Source organism: Cucumis melo, chromosome 7 (genome assembly GCF_025177605.1).
Source record: "Cucumis melo cultivar AY chromosome 7, USDA_Cmelo_AY_1.0, whole genome shotgun sequence".
NCBI classification, from domain to species: Eukaryota; Viridiplantae; Streptophyta; class Magnoliopsida; order Cucurbitales; family Cucurbitaceae; genus Cucumis; species Cucumis melo.
The window spans coordinates 29,265,833-29,286,234 of NC_066863.1; the positions used below are offsets into that span (position 1 = coordinate 29,265,833).

General features: G+C 32.7%; 3 protein-coding genes, 1 long non-coding RNA gene and 5 other non-coding genes across 14 annotated transcripts; 3 read left to right on the forward strand and 6 right to left on the reverse strand.

Moving 5' to 3' along the window:
* Positions 1 to 1,432: 1,432 nt before the first annotated feature.
* Positions 1,433 to 2,601, reverse strand: LOC103494815 (uncharacterized). Of its 2 annotated transcripts, none has more exons than XM_051087468.1 (2): positions 1,976 to 2,601; positions 1,433 to 1,775 (listed from the first exon to the last, which is right to left on the reverse strand). In XM_051087468.1, exons 1-2 carry the CDS (start codon positions 2,471 to 2,473, stop codon positions 1,749 to 1,751), a joined length of 525 nt encoding a protein of 174 aa, XP_050943425.1. In that variant the 5' UTR covers positions 2,474 to 2,601; the 3' UTR covers positions 1,433 to 1,748. The 2 variants fall into 2 exon arrangements, with proteins under 2 accessions (XP_050943425.1, XP_008454398.2); XM_008456176.3 differs by having other exon boundaries at positions 1,433 to 1,756; positions 1,976 to 2,595.
* Positions 2,602 to 3,407: 806 nt separating this feature from the next.
* Positions 3,408 to 6,365, forward strand: LOC103494812 (adenylyl-sulfate kinase 3). The gene is made up of 8 exons (XM_008456175.3): positions 3,408 to 3,633; positions 3,800 to 4,093; positions 4,564 to 4,704; positions 4,996 to 5,145; positions 5,228 to 5,346; positions 5,440 to 5,524; positions 5,729 to 5,775; positions 5,990 to 6,365. Exons 2-8 carry the CDS (start codon positions 3,835 to 3,837, stop codon positions 6,077 to 6,079), a joined length of 891 nt encoding a protein of 296 aa, XP_008454397.1. The 5' UTR covers positions 3,408 to 3,633; positions 3,800 to 3,834; the 3' UTR covers positions 6,080 to 6,365.
* Positions 6,366 to 9,398: 3,033 nt separating this feature from the next.
* Positions 9,399 to 12,757, forward strand: LOC103494817 (endo-1,4-beta-xylanase 5-like). Its single transcript, XM_008456179.3, has 6 exons — positions 9,399 to 9,542; positions 9,632 to 9,687; positions 9,792 to 10,023; positions 10,962 to 11,131; positions 11,276 to 11,374; positions 11,513 to 12,757. Exons 1-6 carry the CDS (start codon positions 9,494 to 9,496, stop codon positions 12,653 to 12,655), a joined length of 1,749 nt encoding a protein of 582 aa, XP_008454401.2. The 5' UTR covers positions 9,399 to 9,493; the 3' UTR covers positions 12,656 to 12,757.
* A 198-nt stretch (positions 12,758 to 12,955) lies between these two features.
* LOC103494818 (uncharacterized) lies at positions 12,956 to 19,781 on the forward strand. Of its 5 annotated transcripts, XR_001763239.2 has the most exons (7): positions 12,956 to 13,112; positions 13,799 to 13,956; positions 15,956 to 16,037; positions 16,129 to 16,199; positions 17,351 to 17,473; positions 19,069 to 19,115; positions 19,226 to 19,781. It is a non-coding gene; the product is annotated as an uncharacterized LOC103494818 (long non-coding RNA). The 5 variants fall into 5 exon arrangements; XR_007822324.1 differs by lacking the exon at positions 16,129 to 16,199 and having other exon boundaries at positions 13,799 to 13,986; XR_007822323.1 differs by lacking the exon at positions 16,129 to 16,199.
* Positions 16,715 to 16,786, reverse strand: TRNAP-UGG (transfer RNA proline (anticodon UGG)). Its single transcript has one exon. It is a non-coding gene; the product is annotated as a tRNA-Pro (tRNA).
* Positions 17,964 to 18,035, reverse strand: TRNAP-AGG (transfer RNA proline (anticodon AGG)). Its single transcript has one exon. It is a non-coding gene; the product is annotated as a tRNA-Pro (tRNA).
* Positions 18,531 to 18,602, reverse strand: TRNAP-UGG (transfer RNA proline (anticodon UGG)). Its single transcript has one exon. It is a non-coding gene; the product is annotated as a tRNA-Pro (tRNA).
* On the reverse strand, positions 19,508 to 19,579 carry TRNAP-CGG (transfer RNA proline (anticodon CGG)). Its single transcript has one exon. It is a non-coding gene; the product is annotated as a tRNA-Pro (tRNA).
* On the reverse strand, positions 19,652 to 19,723 carry TRNAP-UGG (transfer RNA proline (anticodon UGG)). The gene has a single exon. It is a non-coding gene; the product is annotated as a tRNA-Pro (tRNA).
* Positions 19,782 to 20,402: the final 621 nt, after the last annotated feature.

A 20,402-nucleotide genomic window follows, 5' to 3' on the forward strand; every position in this document is an offset into this window, starting at 1 on the left:
TTTTTTCTTTTTTATTAAAATATATATTTTTCTTTTTACTTTAATCTTTCTAATTTTCAATTTTTCTAAGGATACGTCCATTTCATATATGAATTTTAAAAATATAAATTTTTACCTAATTCTTTAATTTCAAGTTTCTAAAAGTTAATTTAAAGACTCTAAAATAAATTTTGTTTGATGTTTAAAAATAATTATATGATATTTAAATAGAAAAAATAGTTTTAGAGATATATGTTTTTTATAAATTATTCTTTTTATTTAAAATATCATATAATTATTTAAAATAAAAATCCTTTAATAGATTTAATCTTAAATTTGAGAACTAAAAATGTACCATTTTAAATTTTTGGAGTTTTAATATACATATTGCTCAAAACTTTGAAACCAAGAAATAATTTAAAAAAAAAAAGAAAACTATTATTGGTTTTACTTTCCACCAATCTCAAAATTAATTCATGAACAATTAATTTATGTTTATTCGTACACTAACATTTTCTTTATGAATTGTGAAAAAGTAAATTTGACATGTTTCTTCTTCTTTGCATGAAAATGGGCATTATTATTGTTTAATTAATTTCAATAAAAAAAATTTAATTTTTAAAAGCTAAATTTAAGATTTTGTGAAAATATATATATATATTCAAATTCATTTTTTCTACTCTATTTTAGATGGTTTTTATGCAGATGAATTTCTTTTCAAAATAATTTATTTCTTAATTAAATTGCTCGAAAATGCAATCCAAAACACACTCTAAATCTAGATCAAAAGTTCATTTTACCTTTAGATTTACCTCAATAATTAGTTCTATTTTTTCTCAAGTATTATTAGTTCTTTCAATAAACAATTTATTTACGATCCAACAATAAAACAAGCTCCTCTTTAATTAGTTACGAGAGGGGTGGGTTGGAGCAGAGTCAAAATGCACTCCCCGTCCTTATTCTTTCTCATGGGGAGAGTTGTATTTTCGATCCATCCTCTCCTCATTCCCTTTTTAGGGAGCCAAGGTCGAGGTTGAGAATTGCCTCATACTTACATTAAGTTATATTGTTATTGTTACTTTACTCACACAACTTTTTTTTTCTAATATAGCATCAATTACTACAAGTTTAACCACAATTTTTTAACTTATGCTATGTATCATCGTTATTCTCGAACTGACTTTTAAAAACAAAAAACAAAAAAAAAACAAAAAATTTTGAGATTTTTTTCATTAAAAAATATAAAAATTAACAAGATAGCTAATGTGTAAAAGTTGGAAGACATACGGGGTCATGATTTACCATATCAAACATGTCAAAATCAATTGTATCGATTATTTTAAGAATATCTCTCAAAATAAAATCAATAACAACAAAATCATTTCAACTAAACAACATCAATCATACTAAACAAATAAAATCGAAAAACTCAACTAACCCATTAACAGTACCATTTCTAACATAAGTGTGAACTATGCATACCAATCATATATCTTACTTACAAATAAACAAAATTTGCAAATCAATAGTTGGTGTTTGCCAGCTAAAAATATTACTTCCAAACAAAAGAAAAAAAGAGAACAAGTGAGGATTAGTTTTGTGGGTGAGATGATGGAGATTTAAACCTTGTGCACCATTTAAGTAGAAGAGACTCAATGGGAGCATCCATTCTAGTCCCAATCCCTCCCCACACCACCATGTCTCCAATGTCTTTTAACTTTGAACCACTCACTTCATACATACTCTTGAACCCAATCCTTGTGTAGAATCTAACCAGCTGCCAAGATGTGTCCAATCTTCAATGTCATCACATTTGTTTTGTTTTTACTTTGAAATAACTTTCACAAATTTCTTCTAAACTCACCTAAAAAATTGCTTAATTTCTAACTAGAATGGTAAGGACTGTTTTCCTTGAAAATTATTAAGCATGGCATTCTTCAATCAAATTCTATCCACAAAGATGTAAAAAGTAAAATGAAAGAGATAAGAAAGAAACCTTGGAATGGTAAAGATCGGAGTCATTAATGGCCAATAACTCCGCCGTTTTGCAACCACAATCATACCCATACCGAATCGCAACAGCGCCGATGAACAATCCAAGTCCAAAGATGGATTTCTCCATTCCCAAGCTTTCTCTGTTCAATCGAATCGAATCAAGATGAAGAATCTTCCCTCCCAACCACACTCTCACCAAACCTTCCGCCTTCCCGATCTCTCGCTCCGTTTCCAAGCTTTTCGCTGTTATTCGGAAAAACGGCCCCAGTGTTTGCAGACGGAGGCTCAGATTCTGAGACTCCCCCGCGGCCACAATCTCTGCCATCGTCGGAATGTTATTTTCATTTTGCCCTCTTGTAGTGATTAGGGATTTTGATGGAAGTGGTAACTGTGAATTAGGGTATTTGGATGAGGATGAGGCGTGGATTTTAGTTAGGGTTCTGTGAATTGGGGAAATTTTATGGGGGATTCGAGGAATTGTGATTGTGAATAACTCCATTAATGGCGGGAGTTTTGAAGGTATTGAATGTAGTGAGGAAGCATGGAGATGCAAATTGGGGAAATTCCATCTTTCATCCAACTTAATGCAACACTACCTCTTACAACCCAATCATAGACTTTGACCGATGAAAATTTTTAAATAGGAAGTTTAAATTATTAGTTCATAGGGTTTAATATTTGATTTCATCTAAACTACGATTGGTGTTTCAAATTTGTACAACTTTGATTGCATTTTCTTAAAACTCTAAACCCCTTTATAATTTACCTTTTTATTTGTGCATGTTAACCTCTTATATTGCACTAATGAGAGACATCACAACTACAAATTTGTAAAAATGATCCTTAGAGAAAAGAATAAAATGCATTCTCCCAAGGTTTATCTTGAATCATATTTTCAAAAAATCTAAAAATATATACAAAAAAAAAAAAAAAAAAAAAAAGAAGAAGAAGAAGAAGAAGAAAAGACAGAAGGTGGAAGAGAGTCAAATGAAGTGATTTTTTTTTTTTTAAATTTTAAATAAAACATAAGAAGAAAAGAAAAAGTTTTATTATTACACAAGATCTACGTATTTTTATTTAAAACAAGTGGTCCAAGATAAGAATAGATGAATACAAATTTAAACTTAAACAATTTCTTAAAAATTATATCCACCACAAACATATCAAATTTAAAAAGGATAATTACATATACTTACCAAAATGGAATTTTACCATAATATTCTTCCTCAAACAATATCTAAAATTCAAATTAGCCATTAAAATATAGAAGTTCCCACATGTTCTAAATTCCAAATTGAATATCAAGTTGGTATATTCCTAAATAATCATAAATGTTAATTTTTTTTTTGGTTAGGTCAGTCAGACTCAACAATATTATAATACATTATTTTAATTATTTAACAATTTTAAAACTTCACGTCGTGTCGGGACAACTCGCACCCATTTTAATGCGTTGTCTTTCGTCGGGCTTTAAACGGTGTCGTTCTTCACTTCTTCTTCTTCTTCTTCTTCTTCTTCTTCTCCGGACGGCTCGCTGTTCCACAGCCTTCGGCTCCGGGTCCGCATTCTTCTTCTACGGTACATTAATTTCAGGGAAGAAGAAGAAGAAGAAGAAGAATCTAAGTCAAAGGTTCAAAACAAGGGCTCATCGCGAAAAAGGCTCGTGATTCTTGTTTTTCTTCTTTTTTTTTTTTCCCACCGGTCATTAATTATTATGGCGGACAAGAACATGAGAGGCTCTCCGCCATTCTACAAATTATGGCATCTCATTTCCCCTTGATTTCATCACTTCATTTCTTTTTTAGTTTTTCTATTTATTTTTCAGTCAATGGTGTTTCCCTTTTGAGATGTGTGTGAGATATGGTTTCGATTGGGAGAATTTCGTTGCCGGGTTCTGTACCGCCGTCGCTTCACCACCAATGCTCTCCGCCGTCGGCGATTGGTTTCGCAAGGTTTCCCGATAGAATTAGCTTCAGATCGTCGGTGGTTTTGCGGGATGAAGTTGAGAAGAAGGGTTCGAGGGTGGTGATTGTTAATGGGAAGGTCGATGGTTTGGGTAAGAGTGAATGTGAGACTGAGTTTGATACTGCCTTGGGCAATGGACGTGCTGGGAACTCGGGTATTGCTTCAATTTTGATGTCTTTTGATATAATCTTGAATCTTGATTCGGGGACTTTGATTTTGGTTGAATCGGAATATCTGTTATTTTTAGTTCTTGAAATTTTTAATGATAGTGAGATATGGGAACTTCTCTTTGAACCATCTCATTGAAGTTTCTGGTGTTTTGATCTGTCTTGTTTGATTCGTTAGATAGTGGAAATAAGATAATTGGAAGGGCAAGAACCTTACTGTTAGTATTTATGTAGATATTAGTTATATTGTCGTTGACATTTTCAGTATTTCTCTACACGTTTACAATTTGATGTTGAACTCTTTGATTTATTGGAATGCTGATTTTATTGCAGAATGTTTGAATTGTTTCTATGTTGGCATAAGTTTATATTGTGATGTCCAATTTTTCTTCATCATCTTATGAGTTTATCTTCTGTAGTTTAAGCTGTTCAGATTACTAAGATGCTTTTCAATCAGGAAAAAATCATGGTGTGTTATCCACGGTAGGAAATTCTACTAATATCAAGTGGCATGAATGTTCAGTTGGAAAGAATGAAAAACAGAGCCTTCTCAAACAGAAAGGATGCGTGATATGGTTCACAGGCCTCAGTGGCTCAGGTTTGTCATTAAACCTTTTGTCTTTTGCTTTTAGAGATTAATGGTTTTTGACTTATTATGTAATAATCATGGTTTAGAGAACCTATAGTTTAGATTGTCCTCAAATGAAACCTACAGTTTGGATTATAGACCAAACTCAACAATGGAACATTTGATTTTGATTTTTGAGGTCATTCTTTTAAAAGATTTCGTGAAAAGGATAGAAAATAATTTGGCCTGAAATATTTAAGTTGGGTTTGGGACTTTTTGGACCTGGACCAATTTTTCTAAATATGCTTAGCTAATTTGCAGGGAAGAGCACTGTGGCCTGTGCCTTGAGTCAAAGCTTATGCAAAATGGGAAAGTTAGCTTATATCCTCGATGGGGACAATGTGAGGCATGGCCTGAATCGCGACCTTGGTTTTAAAGCAGAAGATCGTGCTGAGAATATAAGGAGGGTCGGTAAGTTTGATAATCATTTAGAATAACACTCTGGCCTGTTCTGTTAATGATTTCTAATTAGTATACCTCTTCCATAAATTAGGTGAGGTTGCAAAACTGTTTGCAGACGCTGGAGTTATTTGCATTGCTAGTTTGATATCCCCATATCGAAGGGATCGAGATGCCTGTCGTGCCATTTTGCCTGATGGATACTTTATTGAGGTATCTCTTCATTTTTGCGTACAATAGATTTTGAGCTGGTTTCTTACCTTGCATCTGAAATATATTTTACAAAAATTTGCTAAAAATATGTAGGTGTTCATGGATGTTCCTCTTGAAGTTTGTGAAGCAAGAGATGCAAAAGGACTGTATAAGCTTGCGCGGGCAGGGAAGATCAAAGGTCACTGCAACTTGTTATCATCTTCCTTAGATTTACTTGATGATCTTAATAATTGTCACTTATTTTGTAGTGTGATTTGAGTATTACTTTTAACCTTATTTTGGCCCCTAAGTTTCAACTCAAAGACATTTTCAAATAAACCATGCTCAGAAATCAGAATTATCATTTTTCATTTATCAACTGAACAATATCATATTTTTGCAGGCTTTACTGGTATCGATGATCCGTACGAAGTACCATTGAATTGTGAGGTAATTCCAAATTCTGGAGGAAAATGACAACATTTCTTTAAACATTCTTTCAATAGATTAATGCTTATACTACATTGGGAGTAAATCTTTTTGCAACATATGCTGACGGTTAGTTAATTAATGAAGAACTTGTGGACATAACTGGTTGTATTATGAATGAGACATTGTGTTTTGAACCTGATTGGGAGACCCTTTTGAACTTTTTGGGTTTCAGATAGTCTTGAAACACACTGGAGGTTCACCATCTGAGATGGCAGAGAAAGTACTGAATTACCTAGAGCAGAAAGGCTTCCTCCAGGCTTAGCTCAAAACTTTATGAGAAAAGGGGGCTTTTAACAACTTAAGTTTTGGTTGAAATTTATATTCTATTTTAGAGAAAATCCACTTAACTAAAGCTTTGGCTAGGCATATTTGTTCTGTGACATCTAATTTGCTTCTTCTTTGGTCACTTCTTTTTCTGCATACAGATAGGATTGACGGTTTGTGAGGATACATAATTTTTTTTGCTTTTTTTTCCCCTTTTGATCTCTGTAATGTAATATAGGGTTGAATGTTCTATACAAAAAGTATATCAAATATTTTTGTGGAAACCAAGAAGTCAATCACAATCACACTCTCTTTTTCTAGTGTATATATAGGAAAGGAGTGCATCAAACCTACCTTATTTCGATGAAATGAGTATGGTTTAATAACAATGGAAATTGTCATGTTCTTATATAAATGGAAATCTACCTTGTTTGAACAAAAAAGGAGCTTGATGAAAGAAAGTGAGAGAACTTATTAGTGAGTGTGAGTAGAGATCCAATTAGAGAGTGTAGGCATTAGTGGCAATTATTGAAACGTACGTATAAAAGAAACTAGTGGAGATTATTAGGTGGGCGATATCTATGTGTAAAGGAAAAAAATTAGTGAGGAAGTGCGTGTAGAGAGCAATTCATAAAAGAAGAAGGTTTTTATAATTTTCTACTAAATGAATGTTATAGGCATTGTGACAAGTGCCAAACAAAAACAAATAAGTAAATTGTTTTAGCTAAATTTTGAAAATTAAGTTCATAATTATGACTTTTACATGTGAAGTATCTTTCTCCAAACCTAATCATTTAAACTTAATAGACCACTAGAGATCTATAAGAGTTATAATCCCTCACCACACGTGTTCAAGATATAATATAGGTTTAGGATGGTTTGAGCCTCTGTCAGCTTTAGGTTCTTTACACAATATATATATATAATTAACGTGGTATCAATACTATTAGCTAACCTTCAAACCTAGGTTCAAGCTCTACTTCTTACGTTTTTTTTTTTTCCAATTTAATAGTTTTAAAAGCGTCATTGAATCTTAACGGCCTAGTAAAGCTCCTCCTCCTCTACCTCTTTCTCAAGCTTGTGGACCATCCAACACCCCATAGCTCCAAAAGAGACTCCACATATCTAGAAGATACAAAAGCTAAGGTGTTGTTGGGCCAACTTACATTTCCAAAGCACATGGGGTATTACATGACTAACTTGTCGTTGGATACCAAGTGTCATTTTTCAAAATAAAGATAATGATGGTTGGAAACAATATATGTCATGCTCATGTAATAATATACATTATTAGCTACTAAAAATGAATAAGAATTTGGGGAGTTATTGGACTATTGATTATTCCTTCACATCACTCACTCTTAAACAATGATCCTTTGTACTAACTTTTCCAACCAAAAGATAAAGTTTGGTTTTGAGTAATTTGGTATAGTGCTTTGAGTTGGATGTCACCTTCATCACCTATATCTTCCCTCAAACATGAATGGTTAATGCATATCTCATTCTCATCTCCAATTACAACCCTAAACCCCATCTTTTAACTTCCACTATATATACACACATATATATATATATGTATTTGCACCTACTCCATATATATTTTAACAAAATTATTTTATTATTTCTATGTTCCAAATAATAATACCACTAACTATTTCATACATCATATATACTAGAAAGGGTTTAAAACTTAAAGCACTTTTTAGTTGTCCAATGATTAAATTTTAAGTCAGCATAAGCATCGAGAGAGATTCTCATTTTAAAATCTATCTTTGTTATCATGTAATTTATTATAAATTTCTTAGTAATCTTCTCGCTTTCTTTATTATAATATTTATTTAATTTTTTTATCTAATATAAAATAGCATGTACCTAGATACAAACTAATCTATTATATCTCACCTGTTATTAATTATATATATTGCATACTATAATAATCTTTAACTATAATGTTTCACATACTATAATAAAAATAAAAATAACAAATATTTTTTAGATAATTACTCATTATTATTATATATTAAGAGCAATTTTTTTTAAAATAATTACTCATTATTATATATTGTTAATTGGATTATGATATTTTTTTTATGTTTTAATATATATTTAATAATTAATCATTTAAAGAAAAAAAGGTTTGGAGGATAATTAATTAAAATCACTAAACATAATAGATTTTGAGTAACAAAATAGTGTCTCAATTAAATAATTACTTAAGACATCCTTGAAAAATTAGGATGAGATCAAGATTTAAAATGTTGGATGGAAATTTTCAAGATCTCAATCATATGGTAATATCAATAAAATGCAAAAAAGTATTTATAAAATTAACATTATAGCAATTACATAAGTAATATGCTTAATTGTTTACTTCTATAATATATAATTATCTATTGCATTTTGGTTGATTTTTTTATATTTTTTATGAATTCATTTGAGAATTGATATTTAAGATGTCGTATCAAATCTCTATAAATACGTGGAAAGGACATAACAAACATCTAACATGTCACACAAATTTAATGTATCATAAATGGAGTAAATTACTAGAACTTACGCATCTCTTTCTCAAAATTTCAGTACGATTTGTCATAATTGAGTGGATAACATATAAATTATCATCTAAAATAGTTTGATCTCTAACCCATATAATTGTTGAATTTACAGAAAAAAAATATGTTTTCTTTTAGTTTTAACATGGAGTGAGAATTCTATACGAAAACATCTTAGGTGGAGTACACACAAATCTATGCCAATTGAGAAAGTTCCAAAAGGGTTATAAATATTTTTTATCAACATTGATAATTGAAGTATAAATTTCAATAAATTAGAAAATAAAGTTGTCTTATATAGCATGGGATAACAAATATATACTATTTCCTTTAAAATCTATATTACACCAAAAAACTGAATTTCATATAATTCTATATAATACAAATTAAACCTTTTCATAAACAAGTATGGTTGGAACATTATATATATTATTAAAAATTACCATGCATGATATCATACAAATAACAAATGTAAATGGACAAAATTACTACAATTTAAGAAAACCCAAAGGGAGAAAAATTAAGAAAAGTCTTTTAAAATAGCAACAACCTTAAAACAATTTAGAATATATATATATATATATATATATATATATATATATATATATATATATATATATATGAGAGCAAAGAAAATACAGTAATAGTTAAAAAAAAAGTCAACTACTTTCCATAACAATGTTTATGAAATCCAAAAATCAATACAAGTTTTTGTTCTATAAATATATAACACATGGAGAATTAGTTCATTAGGAAGTGACAAGAAAAACAAAGAAACAACTTTATTGTTGTTCTTCAGTTATTTTCTTCTCAAGATATCTTTGGGTTTTTCTTCTTCTTTTTTCTGTTTTCTGAAAGATATGAACATTTTCAAATTCTTTTTGCTTCCATTAATTTTGATATTTTCAGGTTTTTTTTTTCTTTCACTTATCTCTTTATCTATAGTGTGGTATAATTATATACTTTTAATGTAAAAAAATATATCTTTCTTAATGCAGGGAAATTTATTATCACCATCCAAGGTGTCTCATATGATTATTCTGCCACAACTCAGGCAAGTGTAACTTAAAGAGATTTTCAATATCAATTAGTTTAGTTTAGGATATAGATTCAAAACATAAAATGAGTAATAATATGGTATAAATATATATAAAACAGTGTTTGGGAAAGCCAAGAAGGGTTCATGATGGGGGAGGGATGATAGTGAATCCAGAGTTCAACAATGGAATTGAAGGTTGGAAAGTGTTTGGAGGAGGAAAGATAAAGGAAGGATGGTTGAAGCATGGGAATCTCATCAACACCTTCATCGTAGCTCACAATAGGACTTCCCCAAGGGATACTTTTCATCAACTGCTTCATCTCCAACAGCATTACCTCTATACTTTCTCCGGTATATACCCTCTTCTTTGCAATCAATTCACCAACATTTCGTTTATCTTACCTTATCAGTTTTAAGTGTTTTTGACAAACTGATTGCTTCTGCTTTTTAACTATATAGCTATAGCTAAAAAGTGGCTCTATAAGATTTTCTTAGGTCAAATGTATACATATGGTTGATTACAATTCAAAACAATCTTTCGAAGAGCCAAGGGCTTTTTATTATGAAACAAATTAGAAATTAGATTCTTGTTTAAACAATTGTTTTAATTTTTAAACGTTTTCGATATTAGGTTTACTATAAACTATTGTATGTTTTATTACGTCAGTATAATTATTATTTTGTAATATTATATAATTTATAATACATTACATACTACATATTTTAATTAAAAAGTAATTAGAGTTTGTATATCAAGACATACTATATTTTTAATATAATAGATTTTGAAATTCAAAATTCGATGTAAAAATGTTGCTTTCAAATCTTTTATTGTTTGGATCAAAAAAACTTGGAAACAATTTGCGAGAAACAAAATCAAAACTGGTTGTCAAGTATATGTTTATTGAATTTGTTAAATCTGAAAAAATATAAAACATAATTCAAATTATCAACTAGACGGTCTAGAAATGTGTCCTTTTCGTTGAAGTAATATTGTTAGGTGTTTTAGCTAAAGTATTTCTGTATCAATACTTTATCATTTGTCTCTATTTATACTTTTTTTTCACTAATTATTCTTTAAACATGTTTTTAACTTTTTACTCACTTTTCCTGCAAAATCCATCCCATTATACGTTCAGACTAGTTAAAGTTAGAATCTCAAATTTACTTATATAGTAATTTTAACAACCTTAAGTACGTAGTAATTTTAACAATCGAATAAGTTTGAATATTCAAGTCTTTCAAAGGCCCGATTATTCTAATCCACCGAAGACTTTGAAAATTTGCAGCTTGGGTTCGATTAAGTGAGGGAAATGCACCTGTGGCTGTTGTATTCAGAAATAGTAAAGGGGGTCAGATTCTTCATGGTGGTGAAACCATGGCCAAACATGGATGCTGGAGTTTGCTCAAAGGTGGCATCGTCTCTAATTTTACAGGCCAAGCGGAGGTTATTTTTGAGGTGAATAACTTTTGATGTTACCAACTTGGTTTCATATAGGACACTGCATGGTTGGTTTGGTTCTAATTCTTTTTGAGTAGGTTGCAACATTCAACCAAGTCTCTTTACGTTCTCACTAACTTTGTTTTGCGTTTATTTATTTAGAGTACAAATACAGCAGTGGAAATCTGGGTTGATAATGTCTCACTACACCCATTTACAAAGGAGCAATGGCGATCCCACCAAGACGAAAGCATTAACAAGGTAATATAAAGCAAAGAAAATTAATGTGGAAAAGTTCAACTTTATGTATGAAAGCAAAAAAAAAAAAAAAAAAAAAAAAAAAGAAATTCAAATATCGAGTATAACATGTATATGGAATGATGGAACCAAGTTTTGCAGGTGAGGAAAAGCAAGGTGAGGTTGCAAATAACTCAACCAGACAACAGTAAACTAGCAGGTGCAAAAGTCCTCATTGACCAGAAAAAACCAAACTTCCCATTTGGGGCAGGAATGAACTATCACATTCTCCTTAGTAAAGAATACCAACAGTGGTTTGCATCAAGATTTGCCTATGCCACTTTCACCAATGAACTTAAGTGGTATAGCACTGAGAAAGTACAAGGCCAAGAGAACTACACCGTCCCTGATGCAATGCTTGAGTTTTCCCAACAACATGGTATTTCAGTAAGAGGACACAACATTTTCTGGGACAGTCCAAAATACCAGCCAGAATGGGTTAAGTCACTCTCCCCTCAAGATTTAAAGGAAGCAGCCGATAGAAGAATCAACTCCGTGGTTAAGAGATATTCTGGAAAGTTTATCCATTGGGACGTCGTGAACGAAAACGTGCACTTCAGATTCTTTGAGGACAAACTTGGTGAAAATGCCTCTGCAGAGTACTTCAACATAGCACATAAACTCGACAACAAAACACTTCTTTTCATGAATGAATACAATACCATGGAACACGATTACGAAAAGACATCAACCCCAGCTAACTTCAGAAAGAAACTCCTCGAAATCCTGTCGTATCCCGGGAATGAAAACATCCCAGCAGGAATCGGCTTGCAGGGCAACTTCGGCCCTGCTGCACCCAACTTGCCATACCTGAGATCCGCTTTGGACCTTCTAGGATCAACAGGCTACCCCATATGGATCACAGAAGTGTTTGTTCAAGAAACTCCAAATCAGGCACAATACTACGAGGAAGTTCTGAGAGAAGGGTACTCACATCCTGCAGTGAAGGGGATAATCACATTTGCTGGCCCAGTATCCGCAGGTTTCACTACTCTACCGCTTGTGGATATGAATTTCAAGAACACACCAGCAGGAGATGTTGTGGATAAGCTTTTGGGTGAATGGAAATCTCCCAGCTTTGAAATTACAGCCGACGATGAAGGTTTTGTTGATGCTTCGTTGTTCCATGGAGATTACAATGTGAGGGTGCAACACCCTCGAACCAATTCCTCCATTTCTGTAAGTATCAAAGTGACTGAAGAAGCCGCTCATCGAACCTTGAATCTCCAACTCCCTCATAACTGACCCAACCTCGTTTATGTATTAACAAATGAATACATGATTGCGTTATATTAAATAACATTAAAGTTAATTAAGGTTATAAAGATGAAATTATGAAAAATTTAATGAAAAGGTTTCAATGAGGTTTTTTTTTTTTTTTTTTTTTTAATATAATTTAATTATTCGTTACTTTAATTTGGGCCGGCGGAATGTGACATTTAGTGAGGCCATAAAATTGGGCCTGAGATATTGAAAGGCCCACGAACACAGCACCGTAATCAAGATGGTGCTCTTAAGCTTTATCCGTACACCACGATTATCTCCCGGCTGTTTGGTTGTCGAGAAAATGATGGAAAATGTTTCCGAATAAATTATAAGCTCATAGAAGAAAGTGAAGCGCTTTTAATATATTCTTAGATAACCCATGCAAGCTTCAACCATTGGATGTGATGTCTGAAGGATTGGGATAAAAAATAGCCAGGTGAAGTTGCTTAGTTTCTCTATGTTTAATTGCTTTCGCATGAATTTCCCTTGAGTTGCCATAGTTTATTAAATTTAGCTTCAGGATGAGTGTGGTGTGGCAGTCGGTGGTTTATACTTTATGCACCTTTGTGTTTCTGATTGTAGAGTTTTGGGTTCTATCCAGATTAGTTGTCGATCCAGTTATCTTGTTTTTTTCAAATCTTGCGTACATGTTGTGCACTGTGACCCAGTCTTTAAAATGTAGTTCAAGAAGAAATAATTGTAACAAAATTGTTATGGTGTTCCAAGCATTGAACTTGGATTCTCTAACCCCTTGAGCAAGAGTTGTATTATCCTTCTGTTTCAAACCATTATTGTGGTTGTCTATTAACTATTAGAAACCTTTTCTTTTGTAATAGCTAATTTTGGATGTCTTTTGTAAGGTGCCTCTTTTTTATGGTATTCTTTAAGCTGGCCGTTTCTATTCTGAAATAGTTTGTTTTATTTTAAAAGAAAAAACATCTATATTTTGAGTCTCTTATCAAGATTTTTCAGAAACAAATGATTGTGCTTTCCAGTTTTCTCTTCCTCTTTCTAGAATCTTGTTGTTTCAGTTTTCTTCCTAAATTGTTCTTTGCTTGAAAGAGTTGAATGTTAAAGTCTGGGCTGCTTACGTTGAATTAACTGTAAGTGTATATCTGGCAGACGTGACTCATGTTCATACTTCATACACCTTGGTGAAAGACATTTCAAGGAATGTTTCTAATTCTAGATTGTTGAACTTTCATATGGTGCACTAGATGTGTCCAATTTAGTCATAGAATACGTGGTGGGCCACCTTTAAAGCCAGTTACAATTACAAGGTGGCACCTACTTCTTTGATGCCTATTTTTGTAAGTAAAATGCAGTTGGTTGTTCCTTTTGATGTGTATTACTGAGTTGTAAGGAGCATACTTTTTGACTCGAAGGATCTAATTACTGGAAAAAACAGTTGGGGCATTTTACTTAGAGTTTTGAATAATCTTGTGAGACCTGAACTCTGTCAGTGATCTTTTACCTTACTGGTAGTTGTAGGTCGCTAGTGGGGTTTTATGCATTGGCTTTTGAGGATTTGATAAAAACACATGAACGTACCAAATTATGTTTTTAGTTTGGCAAGTTAAATCATCTTCTTTAACTGTTAAAAGTAGTGCCAGCAGTTGGTTGAAACTGAGGCTAAAAAAAGGCATTTCAAGAATTGTATTTGGGATCTCTTTCACCCAAAGCAAACTCATACCGCTAGATCAAATGTCCAGCCGAACTTCTAGAAGTACAATTATTTTATAAGCGGGAAATTTTGCTCCATATAGTATTTTTGTCAGAATGTTGATACATAACTAGTGAAATTCTCAAGTTCAGCGGTAGTTGGCATGTGGTCCTTCTCTTGAGGTCAGGCTTCGAGTACATTTTTTTGGATAGAAGCAACTGCTTTCATTAAGAAAGAAAATGAAATAATATAAGAGAAACAATAAAACCAGCCCTCAAAACCCCTCTAGGGAAAAGGGTCTCCAACTAAGTAATTTGCTACCTAGAGAACAATAACAAAAAGTCTTCTAGACCAAAGCCCAAGGAGACGCATGGAATCTCACAAGGATTAGAAATCATCAAGGTCCCTCTCCAACTTGCTAATGTGAGAGGGATCCATTAACAATCGGAAAAAGGAATTAAAAAAAAAAAAAAAAACCCTTAAGATGGTTAGGCTTCCAAATGTGGATATCCGTCCTACAGGCCCAAAATTGAATTCTTTAAGTAAGGACAACAAAGAGGCAGCCAACCTCCGACGTTTCCCTAGTGGACAAGGAATGACAGAAACCAAAGAAAAAAAGACACTAAGCTCCTAGGTCAAACCAAAAAATCAGAAACAAGGCGGTTTTCATAGGAAGAATGATGATGCATGCAAACGAGGAAATGTAGAACAGAGGGGTTTAACCTCTACCCCCTGTTCTCCCAGAAATAAGTATTTGTGCCTTCCTCTACGACACAAAGAACATGAAAGGAGAAGGAAGGGACTCAAGAGAAATATCTTTACCAAATTCCTGAATTTAACCTTAAACCCTTTTAGACAACCATTCAAAGGAATGGGGGTCATATCTGCCAACTATAATCCTCTGCCACAAAGATCATTACTCTTTTAGGCTTGAAGTATACTCTATAAAGGTAATGATCTAGGAGGAATTGGAGATGAGTAGAATTATTTTCTCATTTCTCCTGGCAAAACATGTGCTAAACCAACCTTTATATTCTGTCAACCTTTATATTCTGTCACACCAAGGAGTGTTTTTGTAATTGGAAATTAGTGTCCCCACGCATTAGAGAGCAAGAGGATCTTCTCTTAAAGAAAAAGGTTACTGAAAAAGAAAGGAGAGAAAGTAAACCACAAGTATAATCTGATATAAGGATAGTTGGGAATCATTAATGCTGCCTTAAATTTTAGACCAACTGAATCTAATTTGTAGTTGTTTTATAGCCTGATAATCAGCTGAATTTTGGGAGGGCAGTAACAGAGCATAATCTCATAAGCGGCTATCCACAATTTTTTTTTGAACCCTAAAAAGGGTGAAATTGATTGAACGTTAAGAAATTGGAAAGGTTATCCAATGAGACTGTTAATAATCATTGGATGCAGACTAAAAAATATGCATGCCTCCTTATATAATCATGGAATACAAATTTGATATACTTTTGTAGTTTCTCACTCACACCAAAAGTGAACCATATCATTGGAGCATTTTTTTTCTTTTGTAATTTAAGTTGCATCATCTTGATATTGGATCTTCGAGGCAATTGGCTAATGTGTAGTAGATGGGTTTGCATTTTCTACAGTGGTTGGTTGATCTTTGGGCATACACACATCAATGGCTTAGTGTACATAACAAAGTTGCTTTCTAGTGGTTGATGAAATGAGGTTGGTTGCACGCTACCTCCCTTGATTTCTGATTTTATTGTGTTCATTATTATGAAACGAACTATCAAATTTTCTTATCCAAAATATGTAGTATACATGATAGATGAGCTTCCACCTGGAAATCTGGCCAACTACTTATTCGCACTCATCCTCCATAATTTGGTATCTATGCATTTACACTTCTTGTTTTCTATTTAGTTCGTCTTTTTTTGAGTTCTGCTTGACATTCTTCTCTTGGACTTAGTTAAAACATCAAACTTGAGACCTCTTGAACCCAGAGCAAGAATCATACCACCTAGACCAAATGCCCCACTGTTGTAACTTCATTTAATATTTGTTGTTGTTGCTAAAATTATTGATGCTGGGGCCGTGGTACAATTGACAAATGTGTAGCTGGTGGATCTGTTTTTGCAATGGCGGTTGGAAAGCTTAATAGTAGAATACAAAAGCAATATGGTTGAAATGAAACTTATGAATAGAAAGTCAACGACCTCATGCCACAATAATAGGCATCCAAGAAAAATGAATTCAGAACCTCCCGAGAGTCCTACGTATTCTTTTTTCTTTTATTAGGTTGTTCACTACGTACTTAGCCGGAACTATGAAAATTTTGGGATCTCATGAATAATTTAATGGAGTTTAGAAGTTTAAGTTTGAAAATGACAGAAAAAAAGGAAGGGGCATTCCGAGAATCGAACTCGGGACCTCTCGCACCCAAAGCGAGAATCATACCACTAGACCAAATGCCCTATCTGTACATTAGAAATTCATTGATGTATTTTTATTTATCGTGGTACAATTGACTTGTAGCTGGTGGAGCTGCTTTCTCAATGGTGTTTGGTAAGGTTATTGGTAATTACAAGAAGTTTTTGGTTGAAATGAAACTTATGAATAGAAAGTCAACAACTTCATGCCACATGAGGATCCAAAAAAGAAAAATAATAAAATAATTCAGAACCACATGTACGGCTGTACTAAATAGTTTCCCCCTCCCTCCCCTGCTAACTACGAAATTGAGGATCTACGATCAGATTAACTGTTCTGTCCTTTTCTATGTCAGATACAGAGTTCATTTTGTAATCAAGGCATATGGAGATGTTGATTTGATCCTTGCATTGTATGCTTGTCAATGATTTTGTGTACTTGGCAAAGTTTCTGTTGAATGGCTGATGAACTAAGTTAGGATGCTTGATTATCTCCCTGAATTATCTTGTGCTTGTCTCTTTGAAACTAATGATCAAAGTTCCCTATCACAGTTATTAAAAAAAAAAAAAAAAAAGCTCCTTATCGTAATTCTAAAGTTTGCATGACAGAATACAAATGAACTTCCAGGCGGGATTCTTTCTAGCTGCATTCTCAAGCAATCACCCTGCATAGTTCATATCTATTATCCGGCTGGCTGCATTCAAGCATTCAGCCTTCGTATCTATTATCAGGTATCCATATACACTCTTAACCTTTTATTTAGGTTTGCTTACATTCTTCTCTTTGAACGTTAAAAATTATAAAGATTTGACGAATAATTAAATGGCATTTGGAATTTTTCAATTTGAAAGTGGTAAAAAGTTGGATAAGGGAAATACTCTACTTAATTGTTTACCTTACATTTATTATTCTTTACTGTAATTTAAAAGGTACTTTCTTAATGTTGGGTCCGTTGTACAATTAACTAATGTTTGCTTTTTGGTTGAAATGAAAGTTATGAAAAGAAAGTAAATGGGCACACGCCCCTTAAAGCATTCCCAATTTTACCCCCCTACAAATACAGTTTTTCACCATTTTTTTTCTAGCTTTCACTTCTCAATTAAGACTTATCAAGATTTAGATCTGATCTTGTGCAACACACATAGATAACTCGGTGTATTTTGAGAAGTTACTTTTAATGATTGATTCTTTTTCTTTTTTAGCGAAAGAAAAAAAGAAACTGGGGCATTCCGAGAATTGAACTCGGGACCTCTCGCACCCTAAGCGAGAATCATACCACTAGACCAAATGCCCTGCTTGAATATTTAATTTTTTTTATTTGTTATCCCAAGGAGCTATTTTTTAGTGGTGATATGTGAGCTTAGAGGTAAAATAATAGTGGGCCTATAGCGTTTATTTCAAGTAGACAGTCATTCTTGAGGCGTAGGAAATAAACGTAAGTAAAAATTTTGTATTACTTATTCCCAAAATATTTTGAAAAGAGTGTACAACAGAAAAACAAAAGAAAATTTTGGTTTATTGAAAATTATGAGTAGAAAATCATTAATCACGTGCCAGAGGTATCCCCTAAAACTTGAACTCAAAAGCTCTAGTCCCTCATCAAATTGAGAATCTTCCACCAGATCAAATGCCCAATTTGTGCATCTAACAAGAATAATATTTCAAATTTAAATCAAAAGTTAAGATGTATAACTAAGCTTTGTGCTCTAGCAGTTATGAACACTAAATTATCTAGTGCTCGTCTCTCTTAAACTTGTGATGAATTTTTAAATAGTAAAAATGTAATTGGGGGCATTCCGAGAATCGAACTCGGGACCTCTCGCACCCAAAGCGAGAATCATACCACTAGACCAAATGCCCTGTTTGAACATCATAGGTCCATTGACTTTTCTTTATTATAATCTGTATAATATCTCATTGATGGTAGATCCATGGACCATGGTATAGTTGACTAATGTGTAGTTTTTGTTTTAAATGAAAATTATGAATATCAAGTCAATGAGAATGTCTGATGAGATATTTTAAGAATTGATCTCGCAAGTTATTAATATCTCATCAGACCCAGAGAAAGAGGGTTATTAAGATGTAGTCCTGATCTTGTGTTGTATGCACATTATTGACTTGATAGTGAATGCTTAGCATTTCGTAAAGCTTTGTTTTGAATGGTGGATGAGATTAGGGGTAGGATACTAGGCGTCCCTCCCTGGTTTGTGTATGAAATAAACTTGTGCAGTTGTGCTAGCTTTGTTTCTCTTAACCATGTTAGAGTTTGCATGCGTATCTGAATTTTAATGTTATATGTAATAATATAGATGCGCTTCCACAGGTGGGGGGTTCTGACTACTACTTCAAGCATTCATCCTTTATTGCTTGGTATCTATCTATCCAACAAATACACTCCTTTTTTACTTGCATTCTTTCTCTTGGACTATGATATTGCTACTTATATTCTATAATTCTTCTCCCATTATTTGGCTTTTTAGGTGGAGGGTCAAATTTGCGATTTTGAAAAAAGTATGTGTTCACCCACTGGAACTCGAAGAATGGACTAATTATTTGAAATCTATTGGTACACACTTTGTCTGTCATTTTTCTCTATAACTATGAATTTATTGCCTTTTCCCTTCCAACCATAAGGAAAAAATCATGAAGGTGTATGAATGAATGAATTTTACTTTTCAAAAAAAGAGAGAGAGAGAGAGAGAGAAGAAAAGTATGATTGAATTGAGTTGGAAGCTTTGAGCATTGGTGAAAAAAACATTTGGGGGGCATTCCGAGAATCGAACTCGGGACCTCTCGCACCCGAAGCGAGAATCATACCACTAGACCAAATGCCCTCTTGCCAACAAGAATTCATTTCTCCTTTTTATTTGACAAGATTTTGAAGTGGTTGGAAAAGAAATATTCTGGGGGCATTCCGAGAATCGAACTCGGGACCTCTCGCACCCAAAGCGAGAATCATACCACTAGACCAAATGCCCAATTTTGATAATGAGATTGTGAATCAGTTTATTATTATGTTTTTGTTTATTGTTTTGTTGTCTCACCCTCCTCTCTCTTTCAACCTTCTCTTTCTCTTCTATTTGTCTGTCTCTCTCTCTCGTTTTCTCATTCTTCACTCTCTCGTTCTTGGTCTTCTCTCTCACACTATGGAGAAAAGGAAAATAGAGAATGGTTGGTGAAAATAGAGGATGGAAAAACGAGAGAAAAAAAAAAGAATCATTCTTTTTAACTTTGGTTATATAAACAAAAGGAAAAATATCTGAAGTTTGAAAAAGTAAGGGAAATTTTCATTTTGGAGTTTGAGATCAAAGCCACATTTAGTATTGAATTTTGCAATCGTAAAAAAGCAATTGTATAAGATCATCCCATTTGTCTACGTTGTTTGGTAAAATAACTTTTTTTATTAATCTATCTAGAATCACTCTTAAATTTGTTCTAATGTATTAAAGCTATTTGATAGAGATTTTAGATTTTAGATTTACTAAATATTTTGTATCTTCTCTGCCCATCCCAAATTTCTCATTTTATTAATTTATTCTCTCATTTATTTCAAATTAAATTTTAATTGGTTCAATTTGTTCTACAAAAATAATTAGATTGAAAGCAGAATTGCTTATAAATCAAATCATATATATATATATATATATATTTTCGAAT